At 37.3% G+C, this 20,968-nt stretch overlaps 1 protein-coding gene across 7 annotated transcripts in view; it reads right to left on the bottom strand.

The window, feature by feature from the left end:
- Positions 1-20,968, bottom strand: part of RHOT1 (ras homolog family member T1) — a 70,879-nt gene that overhangs the window by 9,633 nt on the left and 40,278 nt on the right. For 2 of the 7 annotated variants that reach the window (XM_012449264.2, XM_012449262.2), the window contains exons 12-20: positions 19,375-19,459; positions 18,861-19,006; positions 17,142-17,242; positions 15,536-15,666; positions 14,123-14,206; positions 10,374-10,493; positions 9,667-9,869; positions 8,526-8,621; positions 6,751-6,873 (exon numbers count right to left, since the gene is read on the bottom strand). In XM_012449264.2, the coding sequence (XP_012304687.1) occupies positions 6,751-6,873; positions 8,526-8,621; positions 9,667-9,869; positions 10,374-10,493; positions 14,123-14,206; positions 15,536-15,666; positions 17,142-17,242; positions 18,861-19,006; positions 19,375-19,459 (1,089 nt within the window). Of the gene's footprint in view, positions 1-5,125; positions 5,240-6,750; positions 6,874-8,525; positions 8,622-9,666; positions 9,870-10,373; positions 10,494-14,122; positions 14,207-15,535; positions 15,667-17,141; positions 17,243-18,860; positions 19,007-19,374; positions 19,460-20,968 lie in introns of all 7 variants that reach the window. The other 5 variants (XM_012449265.2, XM_012449263.2, XR_001106964.3 and 2 more) reach the window with 4 other exon arrangements.

The following is a 20,968-nucleotide window of genomic DNA, read 5'->3' as shown; positions in this document are numbered from 1 at the left end:
TGTAGAGATAGGATCTCACTTTGTAACTCAGACTGGTCCCGATCTCCTGAGCTCAAGTGATCCTCCCACCTTGGCCTTCCAAAGTGCTGGGATTAGAAGCATGAGCCACTGAGCTTGGCCCTTTTCTATTTTCAAATATTCTACTTAAAATAGGAGCCAGGCACGGTGGACCATGCCTGTAATCCCAGCATTTTGGGAGGCCAAGGCAGGCGGATCACCTGAGGTCAGGAGTTCGAGATCAGCCTGGCCAACATGGTGAAACTTGTCTCTACTAAAAATACAAAAAATAATACCTATAATCTCAGCTACTGAGGAGGCTGAGGCAGGAGAATCGATTGAACCTGGGAGGTGGGAGTTGCAGTGAGCTGAGATAGGGCCACTGCATCCTAGCCTAGGCAACAGAGACTCTATCTCAAAAAAAAAAAAAAAAAAAAAAAAACCCAATAAAATAAAGTATTAACAATTTTAAAAAGTCTTCTGGACTCTCTACTTTTATTTCTCTAAATGCTTCAATCTAGTAAAGTGTTTTCTATATTTACTTCTAATAATAATGCCATTACTGCTAACAACAATTTTAATAAGGATAATTCTAACTGAAAAAATGGGCATAAAATATTTTAATAGCATATTTATCAAAATAGGTTAAGGACTCAATATACAGTGTTTCAACACAAACCATAAGCAAGCTGTTAACTGAGCATGCCTAAATAGGATCATACTTTGGGAAAGGACCACAGGTTTGCACCAATGTCAAGAAATGCTTCACCAAGCATTAGAAGAATCTGAATTTACAGATGATCATGAATACAAAGGAAATGCTCCAATATCTATATCTTAACTAGTGATACTTAAAGATCAGATAAGGTGAACTTCACCTTGTCATGTCCTTTAATATATTAACCAAATGGCAAAAAATTTAAAAATTATAAGCCGCAGCAGTTAAGCTTATAGGCTTAATGAAAATATGTAATACAAACTCTTGTATAACTTTAAATTTATGACTATGTATACAAATTCACAAGCAGTCTTATAAGGACCTTCATACAAGGGACAAGTAAGTTTCATAAGAAACTAAAGCAGGACTTCCTTAGATACAGTATTTTACTATAACGTAATATCCCAAGGACTCCTGGATTTCCAACATTTAACAACATTAAGATTTTTAGGAACCCATCCTCTTCATAAGGCAATCCTATGAAAAAGCAGTTCATTTTATTCTGACAATAAAATTCTTCCTTCAACAAAGGGCTCCTCTATTAAGTAATTAATTCTAACTACACAAAGGAAGAACTTGGGCAATTATTAAAGCAATATGGGTAAATGAAGTAAGTCATTAATGAGTGGCTTAAAATAAAAGTCACATATATTTAATCTAAAAAGACATAAATAGGGTAAAAATACAACAGGTATGACGTCTATCCATCATACTTTTGGGTCTCTGTAAATATTCAGTGTGAATTAAGCACTTGGTTGTCAAAATAAAATGCTGCTACTGAACTTAAGAAGTAACATGAACCAACAACTAATATGGCTAATGCAAATAATAGAATGAAAGAAATCTTAGAACCAAATATGCACAAAGGAAATCACACCCAAATAATAAACTATAAAATAAGTAATCTTTGATTAAATAATAGGTTAGAAGAAGTGGTGGGATTATACACAAAAACCTAGCTGGGAAGGAGATTGAGAGTATTAAAAAATGACTAAGTGACACGGACAAACAAAGGAAAACAAACACCTAAAAAAAAGGACAAATTAAAGTTCACGGGACACTACCATCTAGTAACATTCTCATGCAAAGTAGGAGTGTTCTCAAGTCGGAGTAATAAATACTTAATAAATAAAAATCCTGGGTAGTTCAAACCAACAATCAAGCTCATCTATATATAATCACTTTCAAATTGAAAAGATATTTAAAATTTAAAATATATTCAAAAGGTCTTTTTCTCCAGTAACGGAATTTACACCACTTAAAATGAAAGCAGTCCCAAAGACTAAAATCATCTGACCACATGTTAATCATCCTCCAAATGTATTTAAGTTCAAATAATTCCAGTTATTCATAAATTAGTCTAAAGAAAAACATAAACCTATCCAGATCTAAGAGTGAGATCATAATTACCAAAGAGTAAGGTTACATGTGAGATAGATGTGTGTTTAATACTACTGTCACATGTCAAAGTCAATATACATTCAATTAAATTGGAAATAAAAAATTTTGCATTAATGCTTTCTATATTTAAAATATATAACATTAGTAAATAAGTTCAAGAAAAAACACAATTTTTTCTTGTAAAAGGAAAAACAACCACAGAAATTAACCTCTTGAAACTGCCTAAATTCATTATCAGGTTATATAGCACTTTCCTTTTTAGCATGAAGGACTAACATCACTGAAAATATAACCAAAGTTAAAAAAGGTTTTTCTTAAAAAAAAAAAAAAAAAAAAGGTTTTTCTTAGAGACATAATATTTAGAAATATGCTTAAAGGCAGGTTCCATATCTTCTTCAGTTTCAAATTTTGCCCCAGCTCACAGCAGGTCCCTATCCAAAGCAGGTATTTAAATTAAGTATTCTGAATGAATAAATCAAATCAGGTGGGGTTAGGAGAGAGTAGGGTAGTAAGAAAATGTGGCCTCAAACATGTATCGTTATCTGGTAGTAATTTCTATTTCAGTGACCAAAATTTTTACAAGTACACTAAAACAATGTGCTGATTTGAGACCAATACTTGTCTACTAATTTAATTCTTTGCAGACATTCAGTGAAACATTTTACCTAAGTAAAAATGACTGGGCAAGGTGGCTCACACCTATAATCCCAGCACTCTGGGAGGCTGAGGTAGGCAGATTACCTGAGGTCAGGAGTTCAAGACATGGCGAAACCCCATCTCTACTAAAAATACAAAAATTAGCTGGGCAAGGTGGCATGTGCCTGTGGTGCTAGCTACTCAGGAGGCTTAGGCACGAGAATCACTTGAACCTGGGAGGCAGAGGTTGCAGTGAGCTGAGATGACGCCACTGCACTCCAGCCTGGGTGACAGAGTGAGACTCTATCTCAAAAAAAAAAAAAAAAAAAAAATGACAAGCCTTTTAGAACTGCTCTTTTATTATTCTAAATCAAACACTAAGTATGGTAGTTCTGATTTCTAAAACCAAGACTTAGGACTTAGTGTTAGTTGGGAACCCTCCCTATGAACAAAATACAGTAAAAATTTTATATGACTTTTACTTAATGAGTCAATCAATCTTTTCTGTGCTTAACATTAGGATATCTCTAACACAGGAAACCAACAGTGACCAACTAGTAATGGCTGCATTTAAACCTGAGAAGTAACAGGAAAAGGTGGTTCCATTCTCATCCCACCACCCAGTAACTTTTTCAAATTTTTCATGGGAAAGGAGTAAAATGGTGGTGGTGATGGGAACAGAGACATTTTCGTTCTATAGGTGTCCTTTTTCTTGGCCCCCATTTTCACAACTAGGCCGTAACTTAAGACTGAGGTTGCAAACTGGTGGACTATAAACATGCTTTGTTCTGATCAGTACTTTAAAAATTTGTTAATTAATTGCTAATCTTTAAATATCGGGAAATTTCACACAAAAGCCTTGATTTCCAGTCTCTTATAATACCAGAAAATCTGGCAACACCAGGCCTGTACAACAACAAACGGCCAGAGCTGAGTGGTGGCTGCCTCTTTTAGACAGTGCCTGCTGCAGTCTCAACCTTTCCTTGTTTCTTATACTTGGCCACCTTTATTCTTTTACATTATTCACCCAGGACCTGTGGGCACTGGGTTTTTGGACCCTACCTACCTATCTTACTTACCTTTCATAAACTAGAAGAAACTCCAGTACAGACCCCCTAAATTTCCACTGTGCTTCTCTTAAATAAATGATTAAAATACAAACAGGGAAAAGGAAGGAGTTGTTTGAAAAGTACACTGGTTCCTCTACCTGTCATTTTCATTCTTTCCATTCATGATTACCAGATGTCAGGATGTGTGCTGACATTACCATTAAATTACTTCCAGTTTATAAACAGATATGACCAAAACTTACTGATTTCTCTTTGAGGACCACTGTATAATTTACTATGCACAACAGCATTCATTTAATGCACATCCATCCTATTTCATTTGAAAGCTGACTAAACCAACCTATGAATAAAATTGTCACCAGAGACACAGACAATAAATCAATCTGTAATTACGGACAATCAAGAGTTTCTAGAATAGTTTCTAGAATAGGTGGTTTGTGATCAGCAATTACGGGGAGCCAAGGTGAGTTCACCAAAATAAGACATCGAATAGATGTTGCTTGCTAATTAGATAAAATTATGATATTGGTAGATCAGAGGAAAGTGGAAGAAATTATATGCTGATTTTAGAAAAATCTTTCATGAAATCTCCGATAAGACAGGAAGATAAAATATGGGCTGGATAATAACATATTTTTCATTAAATGAAAAATCCTTCCCTAAGAATTTTGAACCTATCATTGAGAAAAATAGTTCTCTGGTAGAATACTATAGGGCTTGCTCAATTTAGCACTCTCTTTCTCCAACCTCTGGGTATTCAACATTATTTTTTTATCAGTAACTTGAAAGACAGTACATATCTACCAAATTTGCAAATAACACAATGCTGAGAGAGATATATACCATGGGACAAATGACAGAAAGAATGTTTAAAATGACTGAGCTAGAACAAATGGATCAAAAGAAGAATATGACATTTAATAGATATATGTATCTGCATTTAGATTTAAAGCATCACCTAAAAAATGTCAAATACACAATTAGAAAGGAAGGGACATCTGTCTCTTCATACGAAAAACATCCGATTTTAATTAACCCCAAGATAATATATGTCAACAGTGGGATGGGACTGCCAAAAAGTTAATTCATGCCCTAGACAGATGCTGTCCTGATTGTGGAACACAGCTGCCCACTGTTCTGGACTAGTCACACTACAACTGCAACATTGTTTTCTATTCTTGGTGGTACCTTTTAAGAGGTACTGTGAAAACCTAAGGGGCTTTCAGATGAAGACAACCAGGATTAATGAGTTCACTAAACCATCTAATTTAAGAAAAGGCTGAAAGAAATGGGGATGTTCTACCTGGAGAAGAGAAAATTAGGGGAGACATGATGGCCGTCTTCAAATGCCTGAAGGATTGCTATGTTGAAGAGGGAGTAGAATAGTCGTATGTTGTTCTAAAGGGCACAACTAAAACTAAAGAGAGAAAATTATAGGGAAAACATTTAGTTAAAAAAAAAATAAAAGCAAAAGCAAAAACCCTTTCCAATGAGGCAAGCCATCAGCAGATAAACAGCACTCTCTCAGGAAGGCTTGCAGGAAGGCATTCTAACAGGAGGCTACGCCACATGAATTCTAGAATCTCTTCCAACTCAACAATTCCCAACACTGGAGCGCCTGAGTGTTGTTTGGTTTGAACTAGCCTTGCATTTTCCATCAGTCATCGTGAGAGAATCTGTCTATGTTACTACTTTACAAGGTGCTAAAGCACAGAAGCAGAACTTCACCACCAAATGAGTGTGGTGGTCCCTTCAAAGCAGTTACCTGAGATGGCTGCATTCTTATTCCAGAGCTGATTGATAGTGCTCAAAACATCACTGAAACTCTTAGAATGCCTTCAAAATCACTGTTTCTGACTCACAGAAGAAATAAACTCACTGCTTCATAGACACATCTACTATACTGCTGGTGGATAAAAACTATGATCATTTGATACAGTTAAAGTCTAGCCCTCAGTGAGAGTCCAATGGTGAGCCAAATAACTGACCCATTTCTAACCAAAATTGAACACTTAGCTTGATCATCCATCTTAATCAAGCCCAGCTCCTAATGACTTTTAAATGATTTCAAAAACCTAATTCATCCTTAGACACATACAAATATGACATCAGGTACAAATTAGTATTGAGCTCTTAAATGCTCAAAAAATGCAAAACTAATTTGAACAAAGGTAGCATGATCAGAATAAGAATACAACCTTCCAAGACTATTGCTTTGAGGGAATATATGCATCCTTTTTTTTCTCTTTCTTAAAAGCATATTACTTTATAAGATTACTTCATATTTTTGGTTCAATTATAAAGACCTAAAAAACCAGTACTACATATCTTTTCCTCTTTTCCATATTCCTTTGAGTTTTTAAAGCTGGTTATTATCCTCATGTCTAGAATCCATGTTCTTTCAAATAAACACCCCAGGTACTTAAAAGTAGATTATCATTATCTTGAGATGGTCTCAAGAATAGAATATTTTTTCAAACCCAAAATACTGTTCGCATTACTATGGTTTTAATGAGATATATTATTTCAATGTAAGCTGAGTACAGTATAATATAATATCTTTCATCTGGGATCAGTGTGTCTTTTCCTTACTATAAAAGTCCTAATCTAGTTCTATAACTCACAGCCAAAAGATTTTTATTTCCCTATACATATTATCTTTTAATAGGAAAGATATTTTATCTTCCTTATGAAAAAATTATCCAAAATCTTATTTTATAGTCCTCTAAATATACCTATTAATTTTAAAACATTATTAAGGATGCTTCCAAAACTAAACATTGTCATCACAGTGAGAATTTTAGTGGAAGTTAGTTAGGCATCAGTCAGCTTGTCTTTGTAGTGAGTATCTATATCATAAATAGTTATCTGCTTTTTTCTTTCGTATTTTAACAGAATGCCTGGTACCCAGTAAATAAAGTTAAGAACCTGTTAAGAACTGCAGTGAAGATTTTGTTCTTTACAGATTGCAGCAAGTCTGAGTTGAGGAAGTTCTGACAGATGCAAAATGTACACCTGTTGCAGGTGCACATACAGCGTAACCGGGCATGGCTGCGAAAACACACAGAAGGACAGGAGTTGAGTTCTTACAAATATGGCACAAGTCAGGGTGTGCCAACTTAAAAAAAAAGACTTAGGCATAAGCAACACTCTTTGTAGAAAGGAAAAGGACAGTGTGGGGCATGCTAAAGTTGTGCAGAATTCCACATTTACCAAAAACATAACAAACAGTAATAGCTTCCTCCTCCCTCCCTATAGAAAATCTAGAGAAAAATTAGCTAATACTTTTGCTTTTTTGGAGGGGGGATGGAATTATTATTATATGAACTTTTGTGGAACAAATATGCACAGCGATAGATGGCACCCTCATCTAAATTAATAAAAAGAAAAACTGAGTAAGCCATAAGCACCCACCAAAAGGACAAAGTTTGCTAGCATTTAAATAACTATTCCCTCCTCCTCCTCCCTCAGCATACACACATGCCTGAAAACCAGGAAGGAGAAGAATGGTAAATCATTTGATTCAAAAGACGAGTATATTCAACTCTGAGATGTGAACAACAATGTATTTTAATCATCAAGCACCCTGGTGCTCAAACGAACTAAATCAAGGTGCTTTATAAATTTCTACTCAAATAAAATAGGGGGTTGATTTCATCTGCTACCCAAACACAGCAGCTAAGTATGACAGTATGAAACTCTGGGTAAGGATGTAAAAATAACAAAGGATCCAATTGAAATTAGATGTGAAATTTAGGGAAACTTTCTGACTCCTTTCTGGTTGAGCAGAGTTGCACTAGTTGGTGGAGGCACAAGGAGCAACCCATTTCACCTCGGCTCTAACTATCCAAGTAAGGGGTCTCCAATGACTGTTGAGTGGTCAGAGCCACTCATTCATACAAAGCCATCACACCACCCATGAAGAGGCAGTGGTGCAGAACCCACTCAGAAGAGCGCCACCTGAAGAATCAATGACATCACTTCCTGTAACACCTGAAAACTTTTTTATAGGCTTCTCAGTCAAAAGACTGGCCCAATCTGACTTGGCTTAGCTTGTGAGATCTGATGAGACCACAGCACATGGTGGCATGGTTGTGGCAATTAGCAGCATCCCAATAATGCCTAATTCCCAACATGAAGAAAAACAAGAATTAATTAAAAAAAAAAACTTGTATAGGCTCAAGACATTTCTTTTTCATTTTTTTGACTTGTGATGATGAACAAATCACTGCTACTAAGTCACTGCCAGCTGTCATACTGGAATCCATCTGTTATTTTATAAATCAAATCTGATTCTTCAACATACACAAGGCTCTACCCACTAAAAAGGAGAGATGCAAAGTATGCTTAGCAACAGGGAGATGCTTCATGAGAAGTAGTTTGGGATTAACCATATAAACGAGTGTCCATGTATGTACATTTATCATATAACACACGCACACACACACGAAAGAATTACAGTAAAATGTTTTAAAGATGCAGATGTAAAAACATAGTTGCAGTTACTGTAATTACAAGATTAAAGAAGTACATTTATATAGTAAAGGAAGACAACATAATATACAGTTAGGCAGGAAGCCTGACCAAGCAGTGCGTTTCTACATAATTATTAAATGTTAATTATGGCAAGAAAGGAGATTTGGTCATCCTCTAAGAAAATATCAACAAAATCCCACAGAAGTCATAAAGAAAAAGTAACTTACAAAGCAGTTTTTAGAAAGACCCAGATTTTTCTCAAATTCTCTATTCTATCAGTGTGGCCCATGTCTCGGGAGAGTCTGTCTCTGTAATGATCCTCTCTGTAGATAACATACATGAGAGTTTTAAAGCAAAGGTAAAACATAAATAAGGTTTTTCTTATTCTCTAATAATAGGAATGACTTGTTTTCAAATACAAATAGAAATTCAAGGATTTGTTGCATCTAAAAAAAGTATTAGGTAATAGAATAGCAGTAAAGTTAACTCTGACTTTAAAAATATGTATAAATTAACACCTTTTTGAAAAATGTCAGTCTTGGTTCATAGCAATGTTTGATTATTACTCTATTTTACACTGTAGTTTTCATAAGAAAAATAATTTAGAGACTAACATAAGAATAAGTAGAATAAGCTATGAAGTCCTGAGAAACGCACTGCCTGAAAAACTATTTTGTTACAAAACAGAATTTATACATACACACTACTTGAGGCGAATGCCATTAAGAACCATGCAATTTCAAGGCAGTTAGTAAACTACAGAGATGACCACAGTTATGTGCTTGTGCATATGCATGTATAGATATATAATAAATGTACATGAAATTTGTGGCTCATAACACTTAATGCAAAACATTTTTACAATAGAAATTCCAATTACAAATACTCTTTACAGCACTTAAAAAAGACATCTGAACTCAAACATACCCATAATTTCAACATAAATTAATAAAAGATTTTAGAAAACTTCATATACCTAAGGTCATTAACAGAAAAATATAAAAATGAACTTTCTGTTCATATGGAAATGCCTTATAAGCATAAAAGTACATAATGCCAACCCCATTTTATTCCAGTAAAACTATTTTTCAATGCTGGGTGGGGGGTTTGTGTTTTATTGTACTATCCTATTAAGATAGTTACAGCCTGCTAAAACATATACAAATATTGCCAGAAGCCTGTTTGTATCATTTTATTATGGCATTCAAACCAAACCTGCATTTACTCAAATTTGTACCTTCTCATTACAAAGTATCTTTCTGTTGCTGAACAATTTCTATGTGACAAAGATAATCGCTTCATGGCTAATAATGGCATGCAATGTCATGAACCATGCAACATGAAAATGAAGACAGAGCAAGTACTTACGGATACATGGCCATTGTTGTCAATTTAACAAAGATATCCTTACTGGGGGCATCAGCAGTATTGCAAGTGAAGGCTTGTGGTGGAGGCATTTTGTGTTTCCTGCAGAAATCAGTAGGTGAAATACTATACTCTTGTTGAACTTCATGCAGGTCTGACTTTGCAGCTATGATTAAGCAGGGTATTCTGCTGTCCATAAAGTGTTGCTATGAAATAAAAAATGAAATCAAAATCTGATAACAAGTTCAAAAATTACTATTTAAATGTGAACCAAACATTTTCTCTAGATAGGCAAAGCAACAATAGTTTCAAAGCAAAAAAAATGAACCAAAAGGCAAAGATTGGCAGTAGTCTAGGTGAATCACATATAATAAATAAGATCCAGACCACTTTTCCAATGTTGATGACAAAATAGACCTACACTGATTCTTTAGATGCACTACAATTTTAAATAAATATATTTAATTAAAAACACACATTAAACATTTTGAAATATAAAGAAATTCACCTAAATTATCACAAAAACTACCTTCATTTTTTCATACCACCTCTAGGATTTAAGCACATACATTTATATGTGTGTTTGTACAGTTGCAGTCATGCTGGACATAACCAATTAAAAATGTAATACTGTTTCCTCCATATGCTTCAGAATTCAAAACTATTATGTATGAAGTTACATTTAGTCATAGTCTGTAGGAGCAACAAACCTTAAAAATCCTGGCACAGTATTCAAAGGTTTTGGGGTTACTGACATCATATACCAGGCACACAACGTCACAAATGATCTCAGCTTCAGTTAGAAATTCCGATTCTGAGATATCATGCAACTTGTAAAAGAAAAAGATAATGAAAAGTGTAAGTATCATAATACTGATATATTAAGTCATGATAGCTTATTACTTCCTCCCCTGGACTTTCTAACTTTAAAAGTACTGGTTAAAGGCCGGGTGTGGTGGCTCACACTTGTAATCCAAGCACTTTGGAGGCCAAGGCGGGCAGATCACCTGAGGTTGGGAGTTCAAGACCAGCCTGACCAACATGGTGAAACCCCGTCTTTAAAAAAAAAAAAAAGTACTGGTTAAGCATAACTTTTCAGGCCATTTTTATAAGTGTAGACAAACAAGCATCTTCTGATTCTGTAGATTAAAAATGGTGATTAAGATTCTATGGAAGCTTAGCCAAGTGCAGTGACATGTGCCTGTAGTCCCAGATACTGGGCAAGCTGAGGTAGAAGAATTGCATGAGCCTGGGAAGCAGAGGTTGCAGTGAGCCGAGATCACGCCACTGTACTCTAGCCTGGGTGACAGCAGTGAAACCCTGTTTCAAAGAAACAAAACAAAAGATTCTATGGAAGCTAGTATTAGTGAGTGACTAATGTCTGGGGGCAGGCCCACCACATGCATTGTTTACATTCTACAGATAAGGAGACAGGCTAGAAAGATTAAGTCAGTTGCCCAAGGTACACATCTAAGAAGTCATCAAACCAAAATTTGAACCCAGATATGATTCTCAAGTCTATTTTCTTTCTACCATTCTACCATGCCATCTTTTCTCCCCACTAATCAAAAACAAAAAGCAAATGACTCTTTACAGGAAGGTCATTTTGTTGTTTCACTGCCACTCTTCAGTGTTTATTATAAAATTTCTTAAATATCCCATCTATGATATGATAATGATCTCCAACAAAAGTAAATTCAGGGGTGGGCACTATGGCTCACATCTGTAATCTCAGCACTTTGGGAGACTGAGGTGGGCAGATCGCTTGAGCCCAGGAGTTTGAGATCAGCCTGGGCAACACAGTGAAACCCCCGTCTCTACAAAAAATACAAAAATTAGCCAGGTTTGGTGGCACATGCCTGTAGTCCCAGCTACTCAGAGCCTGGGGTAGGATTATCGCTTGAGCCCAGGAGGTGGAGGCTACAGTGAGCTGAGATCACGCTGTGGCACTGCAGCCTGGGCAACAAAGTGAGACACTGTCTCAAAAAAAAGAGTAAAAGTCAGTACTGAGTTATATAAGAGAATACATCTTTGTTGAGAGACGAAAGGCAAGTGTAGAGTCAGATGTGACCAATACATTCCAAATAAAACAGTTACAGCATGCATAGTCAGAGACATAAAAAAATATGAATTTGCAAACAATAGTGTAAGGTTAAGAAAACAGGAAAATAAACAGTAAACTATATTGACTGATATGTAGAGCTCTACTTATAGGAGAAGAGGCAACAAACAAGGTTTAATATGAAACTAAGAAGCTTTTATCATAAAGAGTAAAACATATATGAGGCTGGGCACGGTGGCTCATGCCTGTAATCCCAGCACTTTGGGAAGTAGAGGTGGGCGAATCACCCGAGGCCGGGAGTTTGAGACCAGCATAGCCAACATAGCGAAACCTGTCTCCCCAAAAAATACAAAATTTAGCCACAGGTCGTGGCACACGCCTGTAATCCCAGCTACTGGGGAGGCTGAGTGAGGAGAATCACTTGAACCCAGGAGATGGAGGTTGCAGTGAGCCAGTATCGTCCCACGGCACTCCAGTCTGGGCAACAGAGAGAGAGTCTATCTCAAAAAAAAAAAAAAAGTAAAATATATATGAAATTCAATGAGATTATCTGGCAAAATAAACTATTTCTTCTGAAAAGAAAAGAGAATGAATTTTTTCCAGTACCTATTACTGGTTAGGAGCATCTCATATTAGCTGACAATAAGAAATTCAGGCTAGAGAAAGTAAGCCACTTGTCTGAGTTTATGTAACTAACCAATGGTGGGCCAGGATTGAAAGTGAAATTTGACTGGCTCCATAGAGAGCATATAACCTCTTTCTACTGTATTTCATAGTGTCTTTTCAGCCCTTCTTTCATACTTTTTTATTGTTTGTTTTTATTGCTACTTGCTAACCCATGGGCAGTGTGCCTTGAGTAGCCCACACATTTTTCGGGCTAACATATTTGTTAAATATTCCCTTCCCTGCTAAATAAACTTGATTCAGATTATAGATAAACTACCGAGCACTAGTATGGTTTTCATATTAATTTCTAGTCAATAGTACAGAAAAAATATATTTTTAAAATAGAAATATACAGTCATAAAAAAGAATGAGTTCGTGTCCTTTGCAGGGACATGGATGAAGCTGAAAGCCATCATTCTCAGCAAACTAACACAGGAACAGAAAAGCAAATACTGCATGTTCTCACTCATAAGTGGGAGTTGAACAATGATGGACACAGGGAGGGGAACATCATATACAAGGGCCTGTCAGGGCTGGGGAGCAAGGGGAAGGAGAGCATTAGAACAAATACCTAATGCATATGGAGCTTAAAACCTAGATGATGGGTTGACTGGTGCAGCAAACCACCATAGCATACGCATATATATGCAACAAACCTGCACATGTATCCCAGAACTTAAAGTAAAACTAAAAAAAAAAAAAAAAGTAAAAGGGGAGTTCATTTTTCTTTCTTTCTTTCTTTGTTTTTTTTTTTTTTTTTTTTGAGATGGAGTCTTGCTCTGTTGCCAGGCTGGAGTGCAGTGGTGCCATCTCAGCTCACTCAACCTCTGCCTCCCAGGATCAAGCGATTCTTCTGCCTCAGCCTCCCGGGTAGCTGGGACTACAGGTGCATGCCAGCATGCCCAGCTAATTTTTGTATTTTTAGTAGAGACAGGGTTTCACTATGTTAGCCAGGCTGGTCTCGAACTCCTGACCTCATGATCCACCTGCCTCAGCCTTCCAAAGTGCTGGGATTGTATGTGTGAGCCACTGTGTCCAGCCTTTTTTTTTTTTTGAGATGGAGTCTTGCTTTGACGCCCAGGCTGAAGTGCAGTGGCGCGATCTCGGCTCATTGCAATGTCCGCCTCGTGGGTTCAAGCGATTCTCCTGCCTCAGCCTCCCAAGTACTTGGGTTACAGGCACATGCCACCACACCGGGCTAATTTTTGTATTTTTAGTAGAGATGGGGTTTCACTATATTGGCCAAGCTGGTCTTGAACTCTTGACCTCAGGTGATCCACCTGCCTCAGCCTCCCAAAGTGCTGGGATTACAGGCATAAGCCACCAGGCCAGGCTCATTTTTTTCAACTTTCTTATTGTGGTGTAGCTAATATACAATTAAGTGCACCAACAGATGAATTTTTACTTATATCTATACCTGTGTAATCATCACATAAATCAAAAGACTTAAAAATTTTAATGAATAAACCAGGCGAAAAAAATAAAATCAAGCTTGGCATGGTAGCACATGCCTGTAGTCCCAGCTACTTGGGAAGCTGAGGTGGGAGGATCCCTTGAGCCCAGGAGCTAGCCAGGGCAACATAGTGAGACCACATCTCTAAAAAACATTAAATTAAAAAAAAAAAAATCATGTGCAAGTTCTACATAGAGTCATTCAACTGGAGCCAATTTGTTTTTAAAGAAAAAGGTACCCAATAATTAATAATTTTTGTATGCCACAGAATTTCTTACCAACAAGTATTTCTCTTGTCCATATACATAAACAGTGTTAATCGCATAGTAGGATTTATGATCTTCACGAATTTTCTTCTGCCTCTGAAAACAGAACCAAAAATCTCAGTATCTATAGTAACTAGTTTTCAACAATACACATACACACCTCTGTGTATATGTGTGTGTTATAAATAAATAAAAGGGCATTCTTCCCTACACTGTGTACTATTTATCAGTACAGAGGAGATACTGATTTTGTTTCCTAGTTCTTAGGACCTAAAATAAAAGATGGTGTATTTGTTCTGCATAAAGTACAAGCAATAGCTAAAAAGGAAGGAAACTATCCATATTATTCAAAGTATATTCTAGAGTCACCTGCTGGCAATCCTCCTTATACTATAATTTGGTCTGATCTAGAATAATACTCATCTAGAAATATGTTGGGAGGGTGTGGTGGCACATGCCTGTAATCCCAGCACTTTGGGAGGGGGCAAGGTGGGAGGATCACTTGAGCTCAGGAGTTAGAGACCTGCCTGGGCAACATGGCGAAACCCCATCTCTACTAAACATACAAAAATTAGCCAGTCCTGGTGGTTCACACCTGCAGTCCCAGCTACTCAGGGGGCTGAGGTGGGAGGATCACTTTAGCCCAGGTAGTCAAGGCTGCAGTGAGCCATGATCACATCACTGCACTCCAGGCTAGGCAACAGAGCAAGACTTTGCCTCAAAAAAAAAAAAAAAAAGAAGAAGAAAAAGAAGAAGAAAGGAAACATGACATGTCAGCCTTCTTCTTCTTACTCAAGGGAGTAGTAAGAACGAGATATCAATATTCTTTTTTTGAGACGTAGTCTGGCTTCTTTGCCCAGGCTGGAGTGCAATGGTGCAATCTCGGCTCACTGAAACCTCCACCTCCTGGGTTCAAGCAATTCTCTGCCTCAGCCTCCCAAGTAGCTAGGATTATAGGCACCCACCACCACGTCTGACTAATTTTTGTATTTTAGTAGAGATGGGGTTTCACCATCTTGGCCGGGCTGGTCTTGAACTCCCGACCTCGTGATCCACCTGCCTTGGCCTCCCAAAGTGCTAGGATTACAGGTGTGAGCCACCAGGCCCAGGATCAATATTCAATTCAAAATATTTACTGTGCGTTTACTTCATGCCAAGGACTGTGTTAGGTGCCTTCATATCCACAGTCGTTTAATGCCCATTTAAACAGTGGTTAAAAAAAGACAAATAATAGCTAATACCAATAAAACAAAGATATAGACAGTTCAACAGGATTATTGTTACATTTAGACTGTACTTGACTAATATATGTAGGCCACTGAGTTCTAATAATTATCTAAAAAGGTCAATGGCTATGAAAACATTATGTAAACTTGTAACTATAAAAATTTGTTGGATAAAATTGAATTTTATGAGAACTCTCACCATTAAGTTTCTTCCAAGAAGAGCCTGAAGAACTCCACTTTTCCCACAGTTTTTCATTCCAATTACATTACATCTGAACACATTTCTTTGAGTTTGTTTTTTCTGCAGGTCTATCTTTTTATCTCTTGTTACTAAAAGGAAAAAAGAACCCCACTAAATATGTACTACTTAGATTCACTGAGCCTCCATTTCACCTTTTGCAAAATAGGGCATTGCTGCTTCTCACATTTTTTTTTTTTTTTGAGACAGAGTCTCGCTCTGTCACCCAGGCTGGAGTGCAATAGCACAATCTTGGCTAACTGCAACCTCCGCCTCCTGGATTCAAGCAATTCTCCTGCCTCAGTTTCCTAAGTAGCTGGGATTACAGATGCACACCATCACGCCCGGCTAATTTTTGTATTTTTAGTAGAGACGGGGTTTCACCATGTTGGTCAGGCTGGTCTCAAACTCCTGACCTCATGATACGCCACCTCAGCCTCCCAAAGTGCTGGGATTACAGGCATGAGCCACTGCCCCTGGTCGCTTATCACTTTTATGAAGTATCTGATCTATAAACAAACACATGGTACAAGAGTCAAGCTGTATATGAATGAAGTGCACAGAATGCAGAAGGGCCCCACTTAGTGGAAAAAATGCATTTCTAAAAGTTGACTGGAATGTGAATTTCTAGTAACCAAACATTTATTTCATCATAAAATTAGTATATTTTCATAAGGAAAATGTCCTCCAAAGGAATGAAAATTACTAAGAATACAGCCAAGATTATATTCCATCTAATTTTTTCTGTGATAAACTGTCACATATTATAAACTAAAAGACGCTATTTCAAATCTGCACTCTCTTGGAGATAGATCCATAAAAGGGAAAGGGACACACACTTTGGGGTTAGCCAGCCTTTCTAACGTAAACTGTAAAAGAGGCAGGCCAGAAAAAATACTATGTCATCAGGAGAGCAGGCATCCCTTCCTGAGGGAAAGAGACCTCCTTAGGCTATACCCAAAGACTGAACTACAACAGACCTCACCAGAGATACTAGTGCTAATAGAAAAAAACTGAAAATAATAAAAATACATATTATGGGATAGTTAAATAAGTTATAGAACATCCATATTGTAACACATTATTGAACATTAAGATATACAGAAGTACCAATTGGGGTATAAGAAACTCTTGAAATGATCAGTTCCTTAACTTGCTATTTCCATACCTATGGTTTACTTCAAGTGGTGCACATTGCTTGGCAAGAATGCCTGGCTTACATTACAAGATCTGTGAAAGATGTATTAATACAGAAAGCAGTTAACGGGCATTGTTTTTAATGTTTAAAGAAAATTAAAATGCAAGATCGACTAGTAATAGCTCTTCCTCATTTTCATCAGTGGAGTATCCCCAGGGAGTAGACAAAAAGCAGTCTCTACTCTTTCTTTTTCATAAACAATAAAATCAAGCACCTCAACACAGAAGAAAATACCAGATCACAAGGAAAACTAATAGAGTGTAGATGGAAGACTAATGAAGATGAGTTTATTTTTACTCTTTGTTACATTTGAAAGTGGAGTCTTTAAAAATATCTCTAATCATGAGCTGAATATATCTAGATACTTACCTGTAATAGCTGAAGCTTGAGACTCTTGCTCAGTCAATATCGAATAGCCTAGATAGCCCAAATACTCCAGGCACCGCTGTACATCTAAATAAGTCGTTAGCCTATGAAAGAGAAGAGTTTAAAATGTGAAAAGTTCCTAAAAAAGAATATTTACGGGAAAAAAAAAAGCCAACAGATAAAAAAACTTTATGCACCAGACCCAGTCAATTTTTGTCCAGACTACTTTAATTTCCTACGTGCCCAACCATAGTTTTTCCTATACTGCCATTCTTTTTTTTTTTTTTTTTTTTTCAAAAAAGATAAGATCTCGCTTTGTCATCCAGGCTAGAGTGCAATGGTGCAAACATGGCTCATTGTAGCCTCAACTCCCTGGGTACAAGTGATCTTCCTGCATCTTCCCCTGCAAGTAGCTGGGACTACAGGACGTATGCCCCCAAGCCTGGCTAATTTTTTGTATTTTTTTAGTAGAGACGAGGTTTCGCCATGTTGCCTAGGCTGGTCTCGAACTCCTGAGCTCAAGTGATCCACCCACCTTGGCCTCCCAAAGTGCTAGGATTATAGGTATGAGCCACATTGCCTGGCCTACACTGCCATTCTTAAGGCAGAGAAGAAAGGGAGAAGAATGCAAGATGGTGAGTAATTCCTCTCTCTACTCCATCTACCCAGAAACAGCAAGACCACAAAGATAAGTGGTGAGTGCTTGATAAAATCTAGGTAAGAGTGGAGATACTTTGTGTGATATACTTTGTAAGTTAATATAAAGTTAACATATCTTCAAATATTAGCTAGTGAAGACTTAATAAAACACTTATGAAAAAGTGACAAAGGTGCAAAAATTGTTGAAAGGTATCTGAAATTAGCCTTTCTTACATATTTGAAAAAAGAGAAGATCCTAATGTAAGTTAAGGCTAAAGCAATTACGTCACCATGCAAGATCGGAAGATTCCCTTAATACCCTAGGCATAAGATCAACCATGCTATAACTAGGTTGTAGACAAATCCTCACAAAATCTTACTAAGAGTTCACTAAAAGGCCAGGCATGGTAGCTCATGCCTGTAATCCTAGCACTTTGGGAGGCTGAGGCGGGCAGATCACTTGAGGCCAGGAGTTCGAGACCAGCCTGGCCAACACGGTGAAACCCTGTCTCTATTAAAAATACAAAAAATTAGCTGGGCGTGGTGGCACTTGCCTGTAATCCCAGCTACTCAGGAGGCTGAGGCAGGAGAATGGCTTGAACGCAGGCAGCGGAGTTGCAGTAAGCTGAGACCGTGCCACTGCACTCCAGCCTGGGCAACAAAGTGAGACTCCATCTCAAAAAAAAAGAGTTCATTAAAAACAAACAATAACAACAAAACAACAGTCTTCAGTGTCAAGTAAAATATTCTTCTCCTCATATTCTGAAAGAATAAGAATTGTGCAGTAGCAATGACATTTCCAAATCCCTCAATCAAACAAAAAAGTACTAAAATTCAGTTGGTTTTCACATAAGACTTACTACTTTTTCCCTGTATATCATCCAAAAGAAAACAATCCCTTCCTGATCAATTTACAGAACATTTATAGTTGATCTTAGAGATATCAGCAGCTAATCTTGCTTAGAGGCAATTATGATTGAAGCATTTTCTAAGATCTCACAAGCTTATAAAGTGACAAATGTAATACGCCATAATTTTAGACTATTTGTAACTCTAGAGGAAAGAGGTGAGCTCTATACTCACGTCCACTGGGAAAGGAATCCCTGGTAGGTGATCCAGCCCCTTTCATTGGTACAAACTGTGTTATTCACATCTGGCCCCCAAGGTATGTAAGGGAAAACTTTAAATAAATCTTTAAGCTCATCAGGTGACAAAGCACAGTCTCTATCCTGAAGATACACAAAGATACACAATGTTTGGATATCTAAGAGAATAATTCCCAACACAAAAGCCCCCTAATGTAGTAAAGCTATGCTTTTAAAAACTACTTAACAAATGAAAAGAAATTTTACATTTTATCAAGAAAACTCCTCACATGTATATAAGAAAACCTGTAAGCGAGTCTATTAGAAATTAGACATTTTCATCTTGAGAAAACAACAAAGGTAAACAGCAGAAAACATTTTTGCAAATTTAACTTAGGTTAAGCAGTTTTTGGTATGTGACGTACACATCTCATAGCTCAGGGAACAGAGTTACATAATTCACAGAAAAATATTTTGCTATGCATTATGGAAAATTACAGCTAAAAGCTTACCAAATCATGCTTGTCAAAGGTGCTTTGGAGAAACAAATATGCATGATGATTTAATTCAGTAGTGCAATCAGGAGGTATTTTTAGCCTGTTGAAAAAATTCAACAGTAAAATAAATCATTAATCAAATTTTAAAATTTAAGAAATGAATGTAAAATCACAACAAGTCTTTTGTGAAGTAACACCATTTTACAAGAATATTTTCACTTGATATCATTTAGACTTTCCCAAGGAAACTCTCTGGAGTGATTTTGGCACTCTTCAGAAAAGTCACAATAATGCTCATTCCAAAATAAAAACATTTTCTTTTTTTCTCTTGTTAAAATTCAGACAGGGTCTCACTGTCACCCAGGCTACAGTGCAGTGGCATGATCATAGCTCACTGCCATCTCAACCTCCCGGGCTCAATCGATCTGCCCATCTCAGCTTCTTGAGTAGCTGGGACACTACCGTGTCTGGCTAATTTTTGTATTTTTTGTAGAGATGGGGTCTCACCATGTTGCCCGGGCTGGCTCGAACTCCTGGGCTCAAGCAATCCACCCACCCTGGCCTCCCAAAGTGTTGGGATTACAGAAATGAGCCACTGCACAGGGCCCATTTTCTTAAATATCAGAAGGACAAGTTAATATAAAAAATTTACAAATAATATTGATTTACCTGTCATGGGTTTGTTCTTTCTACAAACAAATTTTAAGTCATACTTATGAGCTTCATATTAATTCCAATACTGTAATGATTTGAAAATTATGTAAAGATAAGTTATTTCTACCTGATTTGACCTTTTTTACTCAACCCAAATTCAGTTTAATAAACATTAACCCCTTCCCTTTCTCTCGCCCTTCCCTTTCCCTCCCTTTCGCTCCTAAAAAAAATAAAATAAACATTAACCAAATGCATTGAGTGCTGGGCATGGTGACTCACGCCAGTAATCTCAGCACTTTGGGAGGCTGAGGCAGGAGGATCACTTGAGCTCAAGAATTCAAGACCAGCCTCGGTAACAAAGCGAAATCCATCTCTACAAAAAAAAAAAAAATTTTTTTTTTTTTTGAGACAGTCTTGCACTGGCACCCAGGCTGTAGTGCAATGGCACAATCTTGGCTCACTGCAATCTCCACCTCCTAGGTTCAAGTAATTCTCCTGCCTCAGCCTCCTGAAGTAGCTGAGACTACAGGCATGTGCCACCATGCCCATCTAATATTTTTGTATTTTTAGTAGAGACAGGGTTTCACCATGTTGGCCAGGATGGTCTCGATCTCCTGACCTCATGATCAGCCCGCCTCGGCCTCCCAAAGTGCTGGGATCACAGGTGTGAGCCACTGTGCCCGGCCCTACAAAAAAATTTAAAAATTAGCCAGGCATGGTGGCACACACCTGTAGTCCCAGCTACTGGGGAGGCTGAGGCAGAGGATAGGTTAAGCCCAGGAGGTTAAGGATGCAGTGAGCTGTGTTTGCGCCACTGTACTCCAGCCTGGGTGAACACAGTAAGACCCTGTCTCAAACAAACAAGCAAAAAACAAATGTACTGGCCAGGCGTGGTGGCTCATGCCTGTAATCCCAGCACTTTGGGAGGCCGTGGTGGGTGGATCATTTGAGATCA

Source organism: Aotus nancymaae, unplaced genomic scaffold (assembly GCF_030222135.1).
Source record: "Aotus nancymaae isolate 86718 unplaced genomic scaffold, 86718_ANA_hifiasm-v0.15.2.pri h1tg000072l, whole genome shotgun sequence".
Taxonomy (NCBI): Eukaryota; Metazoa; Chordata; class Mammalia; order Primates; family Aotidae; genus Aotus; species Aotus nancymaae.
The sequence above is the reverse complement of the archived record's forward strand: the minus strand, read 5'-3'. Positions and strand labels throughout refer to the sequence as shown.